General features: G+C 46.4%; 1 protein-coding gene across 1 annotated transcript in view; it reads right to left on the reverse strand.

The window, feature by feature from the left end:
- Positions 1-16,888, reverse strand: part of LOC122558021 (ciliogenesis and planar polarity effector 1-like) — a 77,987-nt gene that overhangs the window by 39,705 nt on the left and 21,394 nt on the right. Inside the window, exon 6 of the mRNA XM_043706355.1 lies at positions 285-606. Within this exon, the coding sequence (XP_043562290.1) occupies positions 285-606 (322 nt within the window). The remainder of the gene's footprint in view (positions 1-284; positions 607-16,888) is intronic.

The following is a 16,888-nucleotide window of genomic DNA, read 5'->3' on the forward strand; positions in this document are numbered from 1 at the left end:
ACAGAGGCACACACGCACATACACACATACAGGCACACACACACAGAGGCACACACGCACATACACCCACACAGAGACACCCAAACAGAGGCACACACGCACATACACACATACAGAGACACCCACACAGAGGCACACACGCACATACACCCACACAGAGACACATACACCCACACAGAGACACACACACATGCCCACTATGCAAAGACGTCACACACAAAGAGAGAAAGTGAGTGAGTGATACACCACACAGACGCACAATTCATCTGGCCCATGTGTGGTACCTGTCACCAGTTCCTAGTAACTGCTGGATTCTATCCTGGTGTTCACTCTGATCCTGGAGATCCTCTGAGATATTGTCTGTTGTGTCTCCATCTCCCTGGTTTTGACCTCGTCCAGTGTCCGTTAAAGAGCTTCTGCTCAGAGTTGTCCCCAAGGAGAAGCGATCGTACATCTGGTCCTCTTGGTCCCTCAAACTCTCATCCGCTCGTTCCCAAATGTGCTGTTCCATGGGACCAATGGTCTGTGCTGCCCTCTTCATCAATTTCATCCTCTGTCCATGAAGCTCATGCAGAAGGACTGACATCATCTCATCTTTATTAAGGCCTGAGAAACAAGAGGTTTCAGAATTCACCGAGACTGATTACTTCAACCTCTGAAACATCACTTAACTCCAGCCTTACCTCAGCTCACCCTGCCGATTGCTATCGCGACATGATCATTCCAACACTCCCCTGGTTGGCCTTCTGTCTTTTCATGCTGTGTCAACAGAACGGCTGCTCAAGTCCTAACTCACAGCAAGTCCTGTCCCTCCTACACTCACTGATCTGAACAAGCAATCTCTCAATGTACAGCCATGACGAATAATTACACCCACGTTCAGCCCATCATGTCCAAACTAGCTCTTTATAAGAACAACTCAGCTCATCCCATTCCTGCACCTATCCCTTTACAGAGCACACTGGTTTTCATGGATCAGCTGGTACATTAGCTACAGCAATGGCAGCATGAATTTAATCCCATGGGAGGTGATATATTTTGGGTGGTCTATTGAATGGTTGGTCCCGAGGGGGTACTGAAGAACAGAGACCTTGGTGTACAAGTCCCTGAAGGTGTCAGCACAGGTAGACAGGGTGGGGAGGAAGGTATACGGGATGCTTGCCTTCATTATCCGGGAGTTGAATCTGGGAACAGGGAATCTTGTAACAACATTATAAAACATTCGTTAGGCCACAGGTGGAATACTATATGCAGGTCTGATTGCCACACGTGATTGCACTGGAGGGGATGCACAGGAGGGGATGCACTGGAGGGGATGCACTGGAGGGGATGCACTGGAGGAGATGCACTGGAGGGGATGCACTGGAGGGGATGCACAGGAGGGGATGCACAGGAGATTCACCAGGATATGAAAAGTTGCAGGATGAAGGGTGACAGGATAGGGTGAGCTTGTTTCCCTTAGAGTCGAGGATGTTGAGGGGGTATCTGACTGAGGTATACAAAATTACGAGGTGTAGACAAAATAGATTATGAGAATATCTTGCCCATGGCAGACATGTCTAAGACCATTGGGCATAGTTCAAGGTGAAGAGATGCAAGAAAAAGAGATATCCCCCCCAGAGGGTGGTAGAAACATGGAACATACTGTTTAGGGAACATCTGGTCGAGTACTTAAAATGCCAAGATATAGTAGGTTGTGGAGCAAGAGCAGGTTAATGGGATTAGTGTAGTTCAGTGTTTGTTTTGGTCAGTATGGAAACAGTGGGCCGTAAGACCTGTTTCTATGCTGTGTGACTCTCTATGATTATTTCAGGGAAGGTTCACATGATTGACTCCCTGCAATGGGCTGGGGGCAACGGTGTTATCCTGTGAGGAAAACTTCAACAGGCTGGCCCATATCCATTAGAATGTTGAAGAACTGAAACATATCACAGCCTGTGGAGACCTAGCAGGCTGGATGGGGAAGGAATGTTTCCCCTTCCCCTCTGACTCCTGGTGGGGCGTAAGTTTAAGAATAAGGGACCTCCCAGTTCAGAAAAAGATAAGGAGGAATTTTTCCTTTGGAGTGAGTCTCTGGAGCACTCTTCCTCGGAGTGATGGATGAAGAGTGGCTGATTATTTTGAAGACAAAGGTGATAGATTCTTGACGAGCAAGCTAGCGGGAGGTTACCCAAGGGACACAAGAAAGTGACGTTCACAATCAGATCAGCCATATGATGGCACAGCAGGATCGAGAAGTCAAACGGCCTACTCATATTCATTCAATGCAGAAGCAGGCCATTCGACCCAATGAGTCCCCACTGACCCTCCAAAGAGCGTGCCACCCAGACATTTTTCATCTCTGTTCTAAATCTGCTACCCCTTATCCTAACACGATGACCTCTTGAATGGGATTCCCCCATATGAGGACATATCCCCTTCAGCATATTATATACCTCAATCTGGTCATTCTTCTAACTCCAAAGGGCATACACTCAAACTGCTCAATCTCTCTTCAAAAGACAAGGCCCTCATCTCTGGATAATGCCAGTAGTGCCATGGAAACTTTACATTCTCCTGAGCAAGCAAAGAGACCTCAATTTAATGTCTCATCCCAAAAGGTGGCACCTCTAACAGTGCAGTGGTCTCTACTTCAGCATCAACACAGCAAGGAGGGGGAGGAGGCTTGACGGTATACTAAGGCCTATGCTCAGAGATTCAAGGAGAGGATAAAGGATATACCAATACCCAGGATCAGGGGTCAGCAGAGAGAGAGGAGGCAGATAGAGGGTATACTGGCGTCCTGGACTAGCAACTCAACATTCCATGGTAAAGGATCTTGGGGAGGGTGTAAAACAGGAGGTGGTGTCACATTATTCACTAAGGAGTCAGTAACTGCAGTGAGGAGGGACATTTTTTAAATTCATTCGCAGGATGAAGACATCACTGGCTAAGTTAGGATTTATTGCCCATCCCTAATCCAGATGGAGTAGCAGAAAGTATGAGGGACTGTCAGAGAATATAGGAGGATATAGATAGACTGGAGAGTTGGGCGGAAACATGGCAGGTGGTTTTCAATCCAGACAAATGTGAGGTGATGTATTTAGGCAAGTCTAATTCTAGAGCGAATTATACAATGAATAGAAAAACCTTGGGAAAAGTTGATGGGCAGAGAGATCTGGGAGTGCAGGTCCATTGTACCCTGAAGGTGGCTGCACAGGTGGATAGAGTGGTCAGGAAGGCATATTAAATGCTTGCCTTCATTGGACGGGGTATTGAGTATAAGAGCTGGCAGGTCATGTTAAAATTGTACAAGACTTTAATTAGGCCACATTTAGAATACTGTGTACAGTTCTGGTCGCCACATTACCAAAAGGATGTGGGCGCTTTGGAGAGGGTGCAGAGAAGGTTTACGAGGATGTTGCCTGGTATGGAAGGTGCTAGCTATGAAGAGAGGTTGAGTAGGTTAGAATCGTTTTCATTAGGAAAAAGGAGATTGAGGGGGGACCTGATTGAGGTTTACAAAATCATGAAGGGTACAGACCGGGTGGATAGAGACAAGCTTTTTCCCAGGGTGAGGGATTCAATAACGAGAGGCCACACTTTCAAGGTGAGAGGTGGAAAGTGTAAGGGGAATACACGCGGCAAGTACCTCACACAGAGGGTGGTGGGTGTCTGGAACGTGTTGCCAGCAGAGGTGGTAGAGGCAGGCACGGTAGATTCATTTAAGATGAGTCTGGACAGATGCAGGAGTAGGTGGGGAGCAGAGGGACACAGATGCTTAGGAATTGGGCGACAGGTTTAGACAGTACATTTGGATCGGTTCAGGCTTGGAGGGCCGAAGGGCCTGTTCCTGGGCTGTACATTTTCTTTGTACTCTTTGTTCTAATCGCCCAGAGGGCAATCATATTGCTGTGGGTTTGGAATCACATGTAGGCCAGGTGAGGATGACAGTTTCCTTCCTTCAGAGACATAAGTGAATTGGATGGGGCTTTCTTGATAACCAACAATGGTTTCAGAGTCATCATTAGGTTCTTCTTTTCAGATTTTTATTGATTTTAAATTCTATCAACTACCACCGCAGGATTCAAACCCAGGTTCCTTGGAGACCTATTACATAATACCACTAGGCCATTGCCTCCCTATACACAAGTGATATCTTGAAAAGTCTTCAAATGTTGCTTTTCTGGATACAGCTCAGGAATAAAAAGGGGGTGGTCACATTCTGAGCATGTATATAGACCACCAAACAGTCAGGGAGAAATACAGCAGACATGTCGATCACTCAGTGAGGTGAGTAAGAGTAAAAATGTCCCATGAATTCAATCCCATCTCTCCCAAACCAATCTTTGATCTCTTTAATCTGGTGACTCTGTGCCAACCTGCTCATGGCTCAGGTAGTAATCCAGAAGTTATTACCTTTATGGTTCAGATTTTCAATTCAGCCCTTAGCTGCTCATATTCCCTTATTACAATCTCCTTCCACTTCCTACCAATATCATTGACACCTAAATGAACCACAGCAACAGGATCTTCTCCCTCCCACTCCAAGTTCCTCTGCAGCCCAGATGAGAGATCCTGAACCCAGGCACCAGGCAGGCAATACAGCCTTCGGGAATCTCAACCCTGGCCACAGAGAACAGTCCCTATTCCCCTGACTATACTAGCCCTGATTATAACGACATTTCTCTTTTCTCCTCACTCTTGAATGGCTCCCTGTGCCACAGTGCTATGGTCAGTTAGCTCATCCTCTCTACAGTCCTCACTCTCACCCACACAGGGAGGCAAGAATCTCCAACCTTTTAGACAAGCTCAAGGGCTGAGGCTCCTTCAGCACTACCTCCTGGATCCCTCTACCTGCCTCACTCAGAGTCACACCCTCCTGTTCCTGACCACTGCCCAAATTCATGGTCGTTTATTTGAGGGGTGTGACTGCTTCCTGAAACACAGCATCCAGGTAATGCCCTCCCTCACTACAGATGTGGTCACTCTGAACCACAATGGGGTCCACCAGCTTCCACATCATGCAGCACCTGGCCCACACCCTGGTTTTGTTTATTTAGTTCTTAAAATGATTATTAAAAATTTTGTACGAGTCTTTTAGTTTATAGCCTGCAAATATTTCTGATTTATCCCTTCAATCTGGAAGTAACCCATAGTAGAGTCAAATTAATTACTGTAGGGATAGTAACAAGGTCAGCCTTACGGGTTCCCTATTAACCTGTTTCAGTCAGGGAGCCCTGGCTGACAGAGATTCTGTTCACTTTGAGAGATGGCTCTGAGCAAGCTGGATCAATATCAGGTACTACTCGCGTGTAAATAAAGGGGGGCTTGGTGACGGGATACCGGCCTCTCTGGCATTATTTCAGTGGCACCAAGAGCAAAACACTTACGTTCCTGAAGAAGATTGCACATAATAGTCACCTTTGAGTTGGGGAAAGCATACTGGCATCATGCGTTTACTTAAGAAGTTTGACACATTCGATCCTGCCATCAAAGATTGGGCACAGTATGTGGAAAGAGTGTGTTATTTCTTCCAGGCAGATGAAAAGCAATGAGTAATTCTCCTGACAGCTTGTGGAGCTGCAGCTTTTCCAGTTATTAGAAACCTAACATTTCCAGAGGCACCAGATACTGAAAGCTTTCAAGAGTTGACAGTTTTAGTTAAGAAACATCAAGAGCCTAAACCTTCTTTAATTCTGAGACATTTCCAGTTTTACTAAACAGTACAAGAACCAGTGGAATCCATATTCGGGATTTTGAGATGAATGGCAGAGGCATGTGATTTTGGCTTAACCCGAAGTGAGATGCAGAGATGCCATTTGGAATGAGAGATTAACGATGTCACCATGCAAAATGGCCTACTAACTGACTGGACTTCAGGCACGACAACTGCTTTCATCGTTGGAAAAAGCAGCAAAAGGAGCAGATGGGTTACAGGGTATGTCGATGGAAGTGGACACCCTTCCCAGTCCAACTGAGCTCAGGAAACACCATTTAAGCGAAGACCATTGCATAGCCTCACTCAGTACAAGTCCTAAACAGAGGGTCTCTAGGTCAGCCCGTAACAAAACCCCAAAACAAAGCCAAACATTTTCTTTAGGCTCCAGGCCGCCACGCCATTGTAGCTGCTGCCGGTATGTGGAGTCCAGACAGCAAAGAGTCCCAGTGGATCGAAACTGAGTAAGAGAACTCAGAGGCCAGTATCCAGGGGGAGTGTACACCCTGGAAAGTCCACCCACATCTGGCTGACAACAGTTATGTTGCTTAGAGACATCCAAATCAGAGCCAATCAAAATAAATGTCCAGTCAAACAGTCGCCCAGTTTGAATGGAGGTCAATTTTTGCGCAGTTATATCAGTGATTGCAGAACCAGTCCGGACTCTGGATTCAACCCTTAAGTTTGCATCAAACCTTGGCCGGGCTGAGAACCTGCACCAGGAACCTTTACAGATTGAGGGGACAACTTTGGTTCTGGTCTGGTATGAGAAGCAGCTGGTTCACTTCCCACTGATTGTAGTAAAAGGCACAGCCCTAGCCGGATGGGGTGAAATTAGTTGTAAGAGATTCACCTTGATTGGTTCAACATTTTTCAATATGAAAATGGCTGCCTGAGAGAAGTCCAAATTAAAAACCTAGCAGCTTTTCAGGAAGGTCTACAAAGTAACCAATGCAATTATGCATAGAGTCACAGAGATGTACAGCTCAGAAACCGACGCTTCGGTCCAACCCGTCCATGCCAACCAGATATCCCACCCAATCTAGTCCCACCTGCCAGCACCCGGCCCATATCCCTCCAAACCCTTCTTATTCGTAGACCCATCCAGATGCCTTTTAAATGTTGCAATTGTACCAGCCTCCACCACTTCCTCTGGCAGCTCATTCCATACATGTACCACCCTCTGTGTGAAAAAGTTGCCCCTTAGGTCTCTTTTAGATCTTTCCCCTCTCACCCTAAACCTACGTCCTCTAGTTCTGGACTCCTCCACCCCAGGGAAAAGACCCTTATGATTTTATAAACCTCACAGCTCAGTCTCTGATACTCCAAGGAAAACAGCCCCAGCCTAAACAGCCTCTCTCAATAGCTCAACCCTCTAACCCTGGCAATATCCTTGTAAATCTTTTCTGAACCCTTTCAAGTTTCACAACATCCTTCCAATAGGAGGGAGACCAGAATTGCACGCAATATTCCAAAAGTGGCCTAACCAATGTCCTGCACAGTCGCAACGTGACCTCCCAATTCCGGTAATCAATGCTCTGACCAATAATGGAAAACAGTGTGTGTTGACCTGGAAGCAATTTCACAATTCTACAAGACCGCTCAGTGCCAGTTGCCTGATGGGCAAAAGTAGAAGCAGAAATCAAGAAGCTGGAAAGCAAAGGACTCATCAAACCAGACCAGTTTGCGGAATGGGTCGCACTGATCAGACTGATTGTGAAACCTGACAGGCTGGTTCACCTTTGTGGGATTTTAAACAAATGATAAACTGCTTCTCACATCTGGATAAATACTCAATCCCTCATATAGTGAATTTATAGATAATGCTGGCAGGGGGCTGTCCTTCACAAAGCTGGACATGAGCTACCTGCAACTGTGGTTAGGTGGAGGGTGGGTGGGTGGATAGGTCAATTACAAGGGGATACAGGTTCAAGGTATCGGATGGGGGGGGGAGTAAAAGAGATGTGCAAGGCACATAGTTTACACAAAGGGTGGGGAGTGCCTGGAAGGTGCTGCCTGAGGAGGTGGGGGAAGCAGACACAACAGCAGCATTCAAGAAAGCAGCCGGATAAATACAGGAATAGGAAAGGTATAGAGGGATATGGATCCTGTAAGGGAAGACAGTTTTAGTATGGAAGGGCAAATGTGTCAGCATAGGCTTGGAGGGCCGAAGGGCCTGTTTCTGTGCTGTATTGTCCTTTGCATTCCCAGAAGTATTTTACAATGAATACCCATAAGGGTTTACACCAATATACAAGATTGCTAATTGGGGGAACATCAGCCTGTGCCACCCCAGGTCGCTATTTATGTGGATAACAAGCTAATAACAGGAATGATAAATAAAGAGCACTTAGAGAACTTGGACATTATCCTAAGATTAGATTAGATTAGATTACTTTACACTGTGGAAACAGGCCCTTCGGCCCAACAAGTCCACACCGACCCGCCGAAGCGCAAACCGCCCATACCCCTACATTTACCCCTTACCCAACACTACGGACAATTTAACATGGCCAATTCACCTGACCCGCACATCTTTGGACTGTGGGAGGAAACCGGAGCACCCGGAGGAAACCCACGCAGACACAGGGAGAACGTGCAAACTCCACACAGTCAGTTGCCTGAGGCGGGAATTGAACCCGGGTCTCTCGCGCTGTGAGGCAGCAGTGCTAACCACTGTGCCACCGTGCCGCCCACTGTATCTCCAAGATAGGCATATGCCTTAGGAGGGAAAAATAATCTACAGAGTTGACAAGACTGAGTTACACATAGTGCAAAATCAAGTGAGGGTAATCAAAGTTGCCCCAGCTCCAACGTCTGTATCAGAGCTTAGGTCTTTCCATGGATTGATGAATTATTACAGAAAGTTCAGATGAAACCTGGCCTCCACCCTGGCACCTGCTATTAAAAAGGGGTCAGCCTTGGAAATGGTCTCACAGCCAAGAACATAGCCTTTCAGAAAGTGAAGAAACAGCAACCAGCGAGGGTGTTGCACACTATGATTCAAAGCAAGAGCTGGTGCTGACGATGTGATGCCTCACCATACAGTATCGGAGTTGCATTGGCTCACAAAAGCAAAAGGTTATAAGAGTTAGGATTTATAATCATCTAGAAAGGAATAAGATGATTAGGGATAGTCAACACAGTCTTGTGAAGGGTAAGTCGTGCCTCACTAACCTTTTTGAGTTCTTTGAGATGGTGAACACACAGATGGATGAGGGTGGTGGGTGTCTGGAAACGTTGCCAGCAGAGGTGGTAGAGACAGGCACGGTAGATTCATTTAAGATGCGTCTGGACAGATGCAGGAGTAGGTGGGGAGCAGAGGGATACAGATGCTTAGGAATTGACCGACAGGTTTAGACAGTACATTTGGATCGGATCAGGATTGGAGGGCCGAAGGGCCTGTTCCTGGGCTGTAAATTTTCTTCGTTTGTTGTATAAAATGGTTGATGTGGTGTATATGGATTCCAGTAAGGCATTTGTAAGGTTCCCCACGGTAGGCTATTGCACAAAATACAGAGGCAAGGGATTGAGGGTATTTAGCAGTTTGGATCAGACATTGGCTAGCTGAAAGAAGACAGAGGGTGGTGGTTGATGGGAAATGTTCATCCTGGAGCTCAGTTACTTGTGTGTACCACAAGGATCTGTTTTGGGGCCACTGCTGTGTGTCATTTTTATAAATGACCTGGACAAGGGCATAGAAGGATGGGTTAGTAAATTTGCAGACGACACTAAGGTCGGTGGAGTTGTGGATAGTGATGAAGGATGTTGTAGGTTACAGAGAGACATAGATAAGCTGCAGAGCTGGGCTGAGAGGTGACAAATGGAGTTTAATGTGGAAAAGTGTGAGGTAATTCACTTTGGAAGGAGTAACTGGAATGCAGACTACTGGGCTAATGGTAAGATGAGCAGAGGGATCTCGGTGTCCAGGTACATAGATCCCCGAAAGTTGCCACCCAGGTTGATAGGGTTGTTAAGAAGGTATACAGTGTGTTAGCTTTTATTGGTAGAGGGATTGAGCTTCGGAACCATGAGGTTATGCTGCAGCTGTACAAAACTCAGGTGTGGCCGCACTTGGAGTATTGTGTACAGTTCTGGTCACTGCGTTATAGGAAGGATATGGAAACATTGGCAGAGGAGATTTACTAGGAAGTGGCCTAGTATGGAGGGAAGGTCTTACGAGGAAAGGGTGAAGGTCTTGAGGCTGTTTTTGTCAGAAGAAGGTTGAGAGGTGACTTAATTGAGACATAAAAGATACTCAGAGGGTTAGATAGGGTGGACAGGGACAGCCTTTTTCCTTGGATGGTGATGGCTAGCACAAGGGGACATTGCTTTAAATTGAGGGGTGATAGATATAGGACAGATGTCAGAGGCTGTTTCTTTACACAGAGAGTAGTAGGGGGGCGGAATGCACTGACTGCAACAGTAGTAGACTCAACAACTTTAAGGGTATTTGAATGGTCATTGGATAAACATATGGATGAAAGTGGAATAGTGTAGGATAGATGGGCTTCAGATTTGTTCCACAGGTCAGCACAACATCGAGGGCCGAAGGGCCTGTACTGCGTTCTACGTTCTGTACTAAATAGTTTAATGGAATGCCCAATAGTGTATGTTTCCTGGACTTTGGCTGATGCAGAGCACAAATACACCCAGATAGAGAAGGAAGGTTTAGCAGTCATCTTTGGTGTGACAAAGTTCCACCAATACCTTTACAAATGGGAATATGTCACAGTAACAAAACAAATCTCTGTTAACACTGCTCAAAGAGGACAAGGCATTGCTGCCCATAGCTTCAGGTTGAATTCGGGGGCGGGGGCGGGCTCTCATTCCAAGTGCATACAATTATTAGTTGGAACACTGTCCTGGAGGCCAAGTGGCAAATGTGGATGCCCTGAGCTGCCTCCCACTGACACAACACCACTGTAGTACCACCATGGGAAGAGTCCATTCTGGTTTTAAACATTTTGAACACCCTTCCAGTCACCGCTGACAATATAAGACTGTGGACGCAAAAAGATCTAGTCCTGGCAAAACTGAAAAAGCTGGTGGTGATGGGAGAAACAAGAGGGTCATCACAATCAGAACTGAAACCTTTCTGGACCCAGTGAGACCAGATCACAGTACACGACGGCACGTTATTATGGGGAGCAGGAGCGATTGTCCTGCACAAAGGTTGGCACTGATACTCCGACAGGGTCATCCAGGCGTGGCTAAAATGAACATGTTGGCAAGACATTATGTCTGGTAGCCAGGGATTGGACGCCAAAACAGCCACATTGGTGGGGGTCGTGCCCAGAGTGCCATCAAGGACAAACACTACCACTAGCAGCTGCTTCACATTCATGGGAATGGCCGAGGAAACCTGTATTAGGTTACATGTTGACATCATAGGTTCAAGATTCTTAGTCATTGTGGACACCCACTGAAAGTGACTGGACGTGGCTAGAATTCATTCATCAAACACGGAGATGATGACAGAAAAGCTATGTGCATCTTTTGCAAGACACAGGATTCGGGAAGTGTTGGTCACAGACAACAGGCCATCACTTGTCAGCAGGGAATTCAAGTATTTCCTAAAGTCAAATGGATTTGGCACGTAAGGACAGATCATTACCATCCATCATCCAATGGTCTGGCAGAAAGAGCAGTCCAAACTTTGAAGGCAGGCTTAAAGAAACAGCCTACAGCTTCATTCCTGTTTGATTATATCTCCATCCCTCATGCTACTGCAGGGATTTCTCCAGCAGAGTTGCTAATGGGGAGAAGTGTCCACAACACGTTAAAACTGATCTTGCCGGTTCTGGGGTGGGAGGGTGAAACGACATCAGAGACACCAATGTCAAACACAAGACTCCTCTAAGCGAGAGAGGCAGTTTACCTCAGGGGATGAAGTTTGGTGTTGAAACCACAGAAATGGCCCTGCATGGGTATGAGGCATGGTCAACGCGAGATCAGGCCCCATGATGTACAAATTTTGAGTAGCAAAGGCAGTCCTCCATCAAGCATGTGGATCACAAGAAAGCTGCCACCACGCAAACAGGGTAGGAGCAAAACATTTTCCTGATGAAGGGCTTTTGTCCGAAACGTCGCTTTTCCTGCTCCTCAGAGGCTGCCTGACCTGCTGTGCTTTTCCAGCACTACACTCTTGACGCAAAACATACCCAGTCCCTCAAAAAAGCCAGAAAAGGAATATTAGGACTGGATAAAAATCAAAAGAGACATATGAAAGGTACAAAGGGAGAAAAACAATGGGCCCCTGACAGCAGTGCAGGAAGAAACTTCAGAAGGCAATTAGGAGAGCAAAGAGAGAACATAAAAAAATACTCGTGGGCGAGATTAGGGAGAATTCCAAATATTCTGTGAGTATATCAAGTGGAAGAGAACGCCCAGAGAAAGAGTAGGGCCCATTAGCACCTCAGGGCTGTGTGTGTGTGTGTGAGAGAGAGTGCGTGTGTGTGTGTGAGAGAGAGAGAGAGAGAGAGAGAAAAGCCGTAGGACACTGATACAGTGCTAAATGAGCACTTCACATCTGTCTTTCCTCGAGAGCAGGTAGATGCGATAACAGAATTTGAGAAGGTGGAATGTGAGGTTTTTCAGCAGATTAGTATCAGGAGTGAGAAGGCCAGGAGGCCTTTCACAAGGTGCACCACAGTGGCTGCAAAATAAGATCAGAGCCCATGGAGTGAGGGGCACTATACTGGCTCAGATAGAGCCAGTGGCCAGTGACTAGTGGAGGTCTGCACCGGCCCGCCTTGGGACCAGAACTATTCACATTGCACATTAATGATATGGATGAAGGAACTGAGGGCATTGATGCTCAGTCTGCAGATGACGTGATGATAAGTGAAAGGACAAGTAGTGTTGAAGAAGTGGGGAGGCTGCAGAATATGCTTGGGCAGGCTAGGAGAGTGGGAAAATGGGACACAATGTGGCAAAGTGTGAGGTTATGCACTTGGTAGGAAGAATAGTGATGAAGATGACTTTTTAAAGGGAGAAGGCTTCAGAAATTTGAAGCACAAAGAGACTTAAGAGTCCTGGTTCAGAATTCTGTTAAGGTTAACCTGCATGTTCAGTTGGCAGTTAGGAAGACAAACGCTATTTTCATTTTCAATTCAAGAGGGCTGGGCTACACAAGCAGTGGTGTACTGCTGAGGCTTTATCAGACAGGGGGTCGAGAGGAGGTTGACATGAATGATCCTGAGTATGAAGGGCTTATCATATGAAGAGCAGTTGAGGACTCTGTGGCTGTACTCAATGGAGTTTAGGGGATATTGGGGGATTTGATTGAAACTTATAGGGTATTGAGAAGCCCGGACACAGTGGATGTGGACAATATGTTGGGAGAGATTGGGAGCCAAGGGCACAGCCTCAGAGTGAAGGGATCCTTTAGAACTGAGATGAGGAGGAATTTCTTCAGCCAGAAGGTGGGGAATCTGTGGAATTGATTGCCACACAGGGTTGTGCAGGCCAAGGTATTGAGTAATTCCAGACAGAGTTGGATAGGTTCTTGAGGGGATCAAGGGTTACAGCATAAAGGCAGAAGAATGGGATTGAGATGCAGATCAGCCATGATCAAATGGTGAAGCAAACTCAATGGGCCAAACGACCGAATTCTACTCCGATGTCTTATGGTCTTATTATCTTGGAGGTTTTGTGAGATTTAAAGGTGGATAAATTCCCAAGTCTGGATGAATTGTATCCCTGGCTGCTGTGGGAAATGAGGGAGGAAATCACAGGGGCTTGGACCCAAATATTTAATTTCTCTCTGGCCACAGCGGAGGTGCCAGAGGACTGGAGGACAATTAATGTGGTTCCACTGTATAAGAAGGGTGGTAAAGGTAAACCAGGGAGTTACAGACCAACTAGTCCAGTGTCCAGTGTTAAGAGAATTGGGGAATGTTCTCAAGGAAAGAGGTCATCCCCACTTGGAGAGGCAAAGTTTGGTCAGGAATAGTGCCAGCATGGCTTTGTCAGAGAGAGGTCATGCCTAACAAATCTGTTAAATGTTTCAAGGAGGTGACCAAGTGTTTAGATGAGGGTAGAGCAGTGGAGTTAGCTTATATGGTTTTGGCAGAACCTTTGACAAGGTCTCACACGGGAAACGGATACAGAAGGTAAAAGCTCATGGCATCCAGGGTCACTTGGCAAGATGGACCCAAAGCTGGCTTAGTGTCAGGGGACAGAGGGTGGTGGCAGGAGGCTGTTTGTGTGACTGGAGCCCGGGGTGCAGTGGGGTCCCACAGGGATCACTGCTGGGTCCCTTATTGTTTGTGATCTTCATAAACAATGGAGATGGGAATGTGGGAGGGATGGGAAGTAAGTTTGTGGATGACACAAAGATTGGCCGGGTGGTTGGCAGTGAGGAGGAAGGTGTTAGATTACAGGAGGATAGAAACGGATTGGTCAGGTAGGCAGATCAGAGGCAGATGGAATTAAACCCTGAGAAATGGGAGGGGATGCACTTTGGAAGAAGGAACAAGACAAGGGAGTACTCAGTGAATGACAGGACAGCAGGAAGCTCAGAGGAACAGAGGGATCTTGGGGTGTTTGTCCACAGATCCCTCAAGGTGGCAGGACAGGTTAATAGAGTGGTTAAGATGGCAATATCAGTTGTGATGTAGATTATAAGAGTAGGGAGGCACTGTCGAGGACTTTGGTGAGGCCACAGCTGGAGGACTGTGTGTAGTTTCTGGTCCCCGCACTACAGGAAGGATGTGATTGTACTGGAGGAGGTACAGAGAGGATTCACTAGGATGCTGCCAGTTTTACTAATGAAGAGCGACTGGACAGAATGGGGGTTGTTTTCTTTGGAACAGAGAAGACTGAGGATGTACATGACTGAGATGTACATAACTACAAGGGGCATAGATAGGATAGATAGGAAGGAACCTTTCCACTTCCTGGAGGGATCAGTGACTAGGGAAATAGATTTAAGGTGCAGGGGTTTCAAGGGGATGTGAGGAAAAATGTTCTCACCTAGAGGCTGATGGGAATCTGGAACTCTCAGCCTGGAAGGGTGGGAGAGGGAGAAATTAATGTTCTGTAATGGTAGGATTCTTGGGAGTGCAGATGAGCAGAGAGATCTCGGTGTCCATGTACACCAGATCCCTGAAAGTTGCCACCCAGGTTGACAGGGTTGTTAAGAAGGCATACAGTGTTTTAGCTTTTATTCATAGAGGGATCAAGTTCTGGAACCATGAGGTTATCCTGCAGCTGTACAAAACTCTGGTGTGGCCGCACTTGGAGTATTGTGTACAGTTCTGGTCACCGCATTATAAGAAGGATGTGGAAGCTTTGGAAAGGGTGCAGGGGAGATTTACTAGGATGTTGCCAGGTATGGAGGGAAGGTCTTCCGAGGAAAGGCTGAAAGTATGGGGACAGCAAACATGAGGGGACACAACTTTAAAGTGAGGGGAGATAGGTATAAGACAGATGTCAGAGGTAGTTTCTTTACTCAGAGAGTAGTAAGTGTATGGAATGCTTTGCCTGCAATGGTAGTAGATTCGCCAACTTTAAGTACATTTAAGTCGTCATTGGACAAGCATATGACGTACATGGAATAGTGTAGGTTAGTTGGGCTTCAGATTGGTATGACAGGGCGGCGCAACATCGAGGGCCGAAGGGCCTGTACTGCGCTGTAATGTTCTATGTTCTATGTATCCATCCAAATGTCTTTTAAATGTTGTAATTATATCCACGCCCATGATTTCCTCAGAAAGGTCATTCCACACATGTACCATCCTCTGTGTAAAAAAAATTATCTCTTTTGTCTTTTTTAAATCTCTTTCCCATCACCATAAAACTGTGCTCCTTCGTCTTGAAATTCCCCATCCTCGGGAAAAGGCAACTGCATTAATTCTATTTATACCCCTCATTATTTTATAAACTTCTACCAGGTCACCTCTCAACCTCCAGTGAACAAAGTCCCAGCTTATTCAGCCTTTCTTTATAACTCAAACCCTCCATCCTCAGCAACATCCCGGTAAATCTCTCCTCAACCCTCTCCAGCTTAATAATATCCTTCCTATAACTGGGTGACCAGAACTGGACGCAGTGTTCCAGAAGAGGCCTCACCAATGTCCTGTACAACCTCAATATAACATCCCAACTCCGATACTCAAAGGACTGGTGGCGAGCATGCTAAATCCTATTTAACCACCCTGTCCATATGTGACGCAAACTTCAAAGAATTATGTCCCTGAACCTCGAGGTCCCTCTGTTCTACAACACTACCAAAGCCCTACCGTTAACTGTATAAGCCTGACCCTTGTTTGTTGTACCAGAATGCAATACCTCACATTTATCCAGACTGAACTCCATCTACCATTTTTCAGCCCATTGACCCATTTAGAACATAGACCATAGAAAAGGACAGCACAGAACAGGCCCTTTGGCCCATGATGTTGTGCCGAGATTTAATCCTAATGTCAAATATAATAACCTAACCTACGCACCCCTCAACTCACTGCTATCCATGTGCATGTCCAGCAGTCGCTTAAATGTCCCTAATGACTCTGCTTCCACCACTACAGCTGCCAACACATTCCATGCAGCCACAACCCTCTGCATAAAGAACCTACCTCTGATATCTCCTTTACACTTTCTTTCTAATATCTTCAAACTATGACCCCTCGTACCAGTCAATCCTGCCCTGGGGAGAAGTCTCTGGATATTGACTCTATCTATTCCTCTCATTATTTTGTACACCTCGATCAGGTCTCCTCTCTTCCTCCTTCTCTCCAGTGAGAAAAGTCCAAGCTTATTCAACCTTTCTTCATAAGACAAGCCCTCCAGTCCAGGCAGCATCCTGGTAAACCTTCTTTGCACCCTCTCCAAAGCCTCTGTATCTTTCCTATAGTAGGGTGACCAGAACGGGACACAATATTCCAAGTGTGGCCTCACCAGGGACTTGTAGAGCTGCAGCAAAACCTCGGGGCTCTTAAACTCGATGCCCCTGTTAATGAAAGCCAAAACACCATATGCTTTCTTAACAACCCGATCCACTTGGGTGGCAACTTTGAGGGGTCTATGTACTTGCACACCCAGATCCCTCTGTTCCTCCACACTGCCAAGAATCCTGTCTTTAATCCTATATTCAGCATTCGAGTTCGACCTTCCAAAATGCATCAATTCACATTTATCCAGGTTGAACTCCATCTGCCATTTCTCAACCCAGCTCTGCATCCT

This window comes from Chiloscyllium plagiosum, chromosome 16, assembly GCF_004010195.1.
Source record: "Chiloscyllium plagiosum isolate BGI_BamShark_2017 chromosome 16, ASM401019v2, whole genome shotgun sequence".
Lineage (NCBI taxonomy): Eukaryota > Metazoa > Chordata > Chondrichthyes > Orectolobiformes > Hemiscylliidae > Chiloscyllium > Chiloscyllium plagiosum.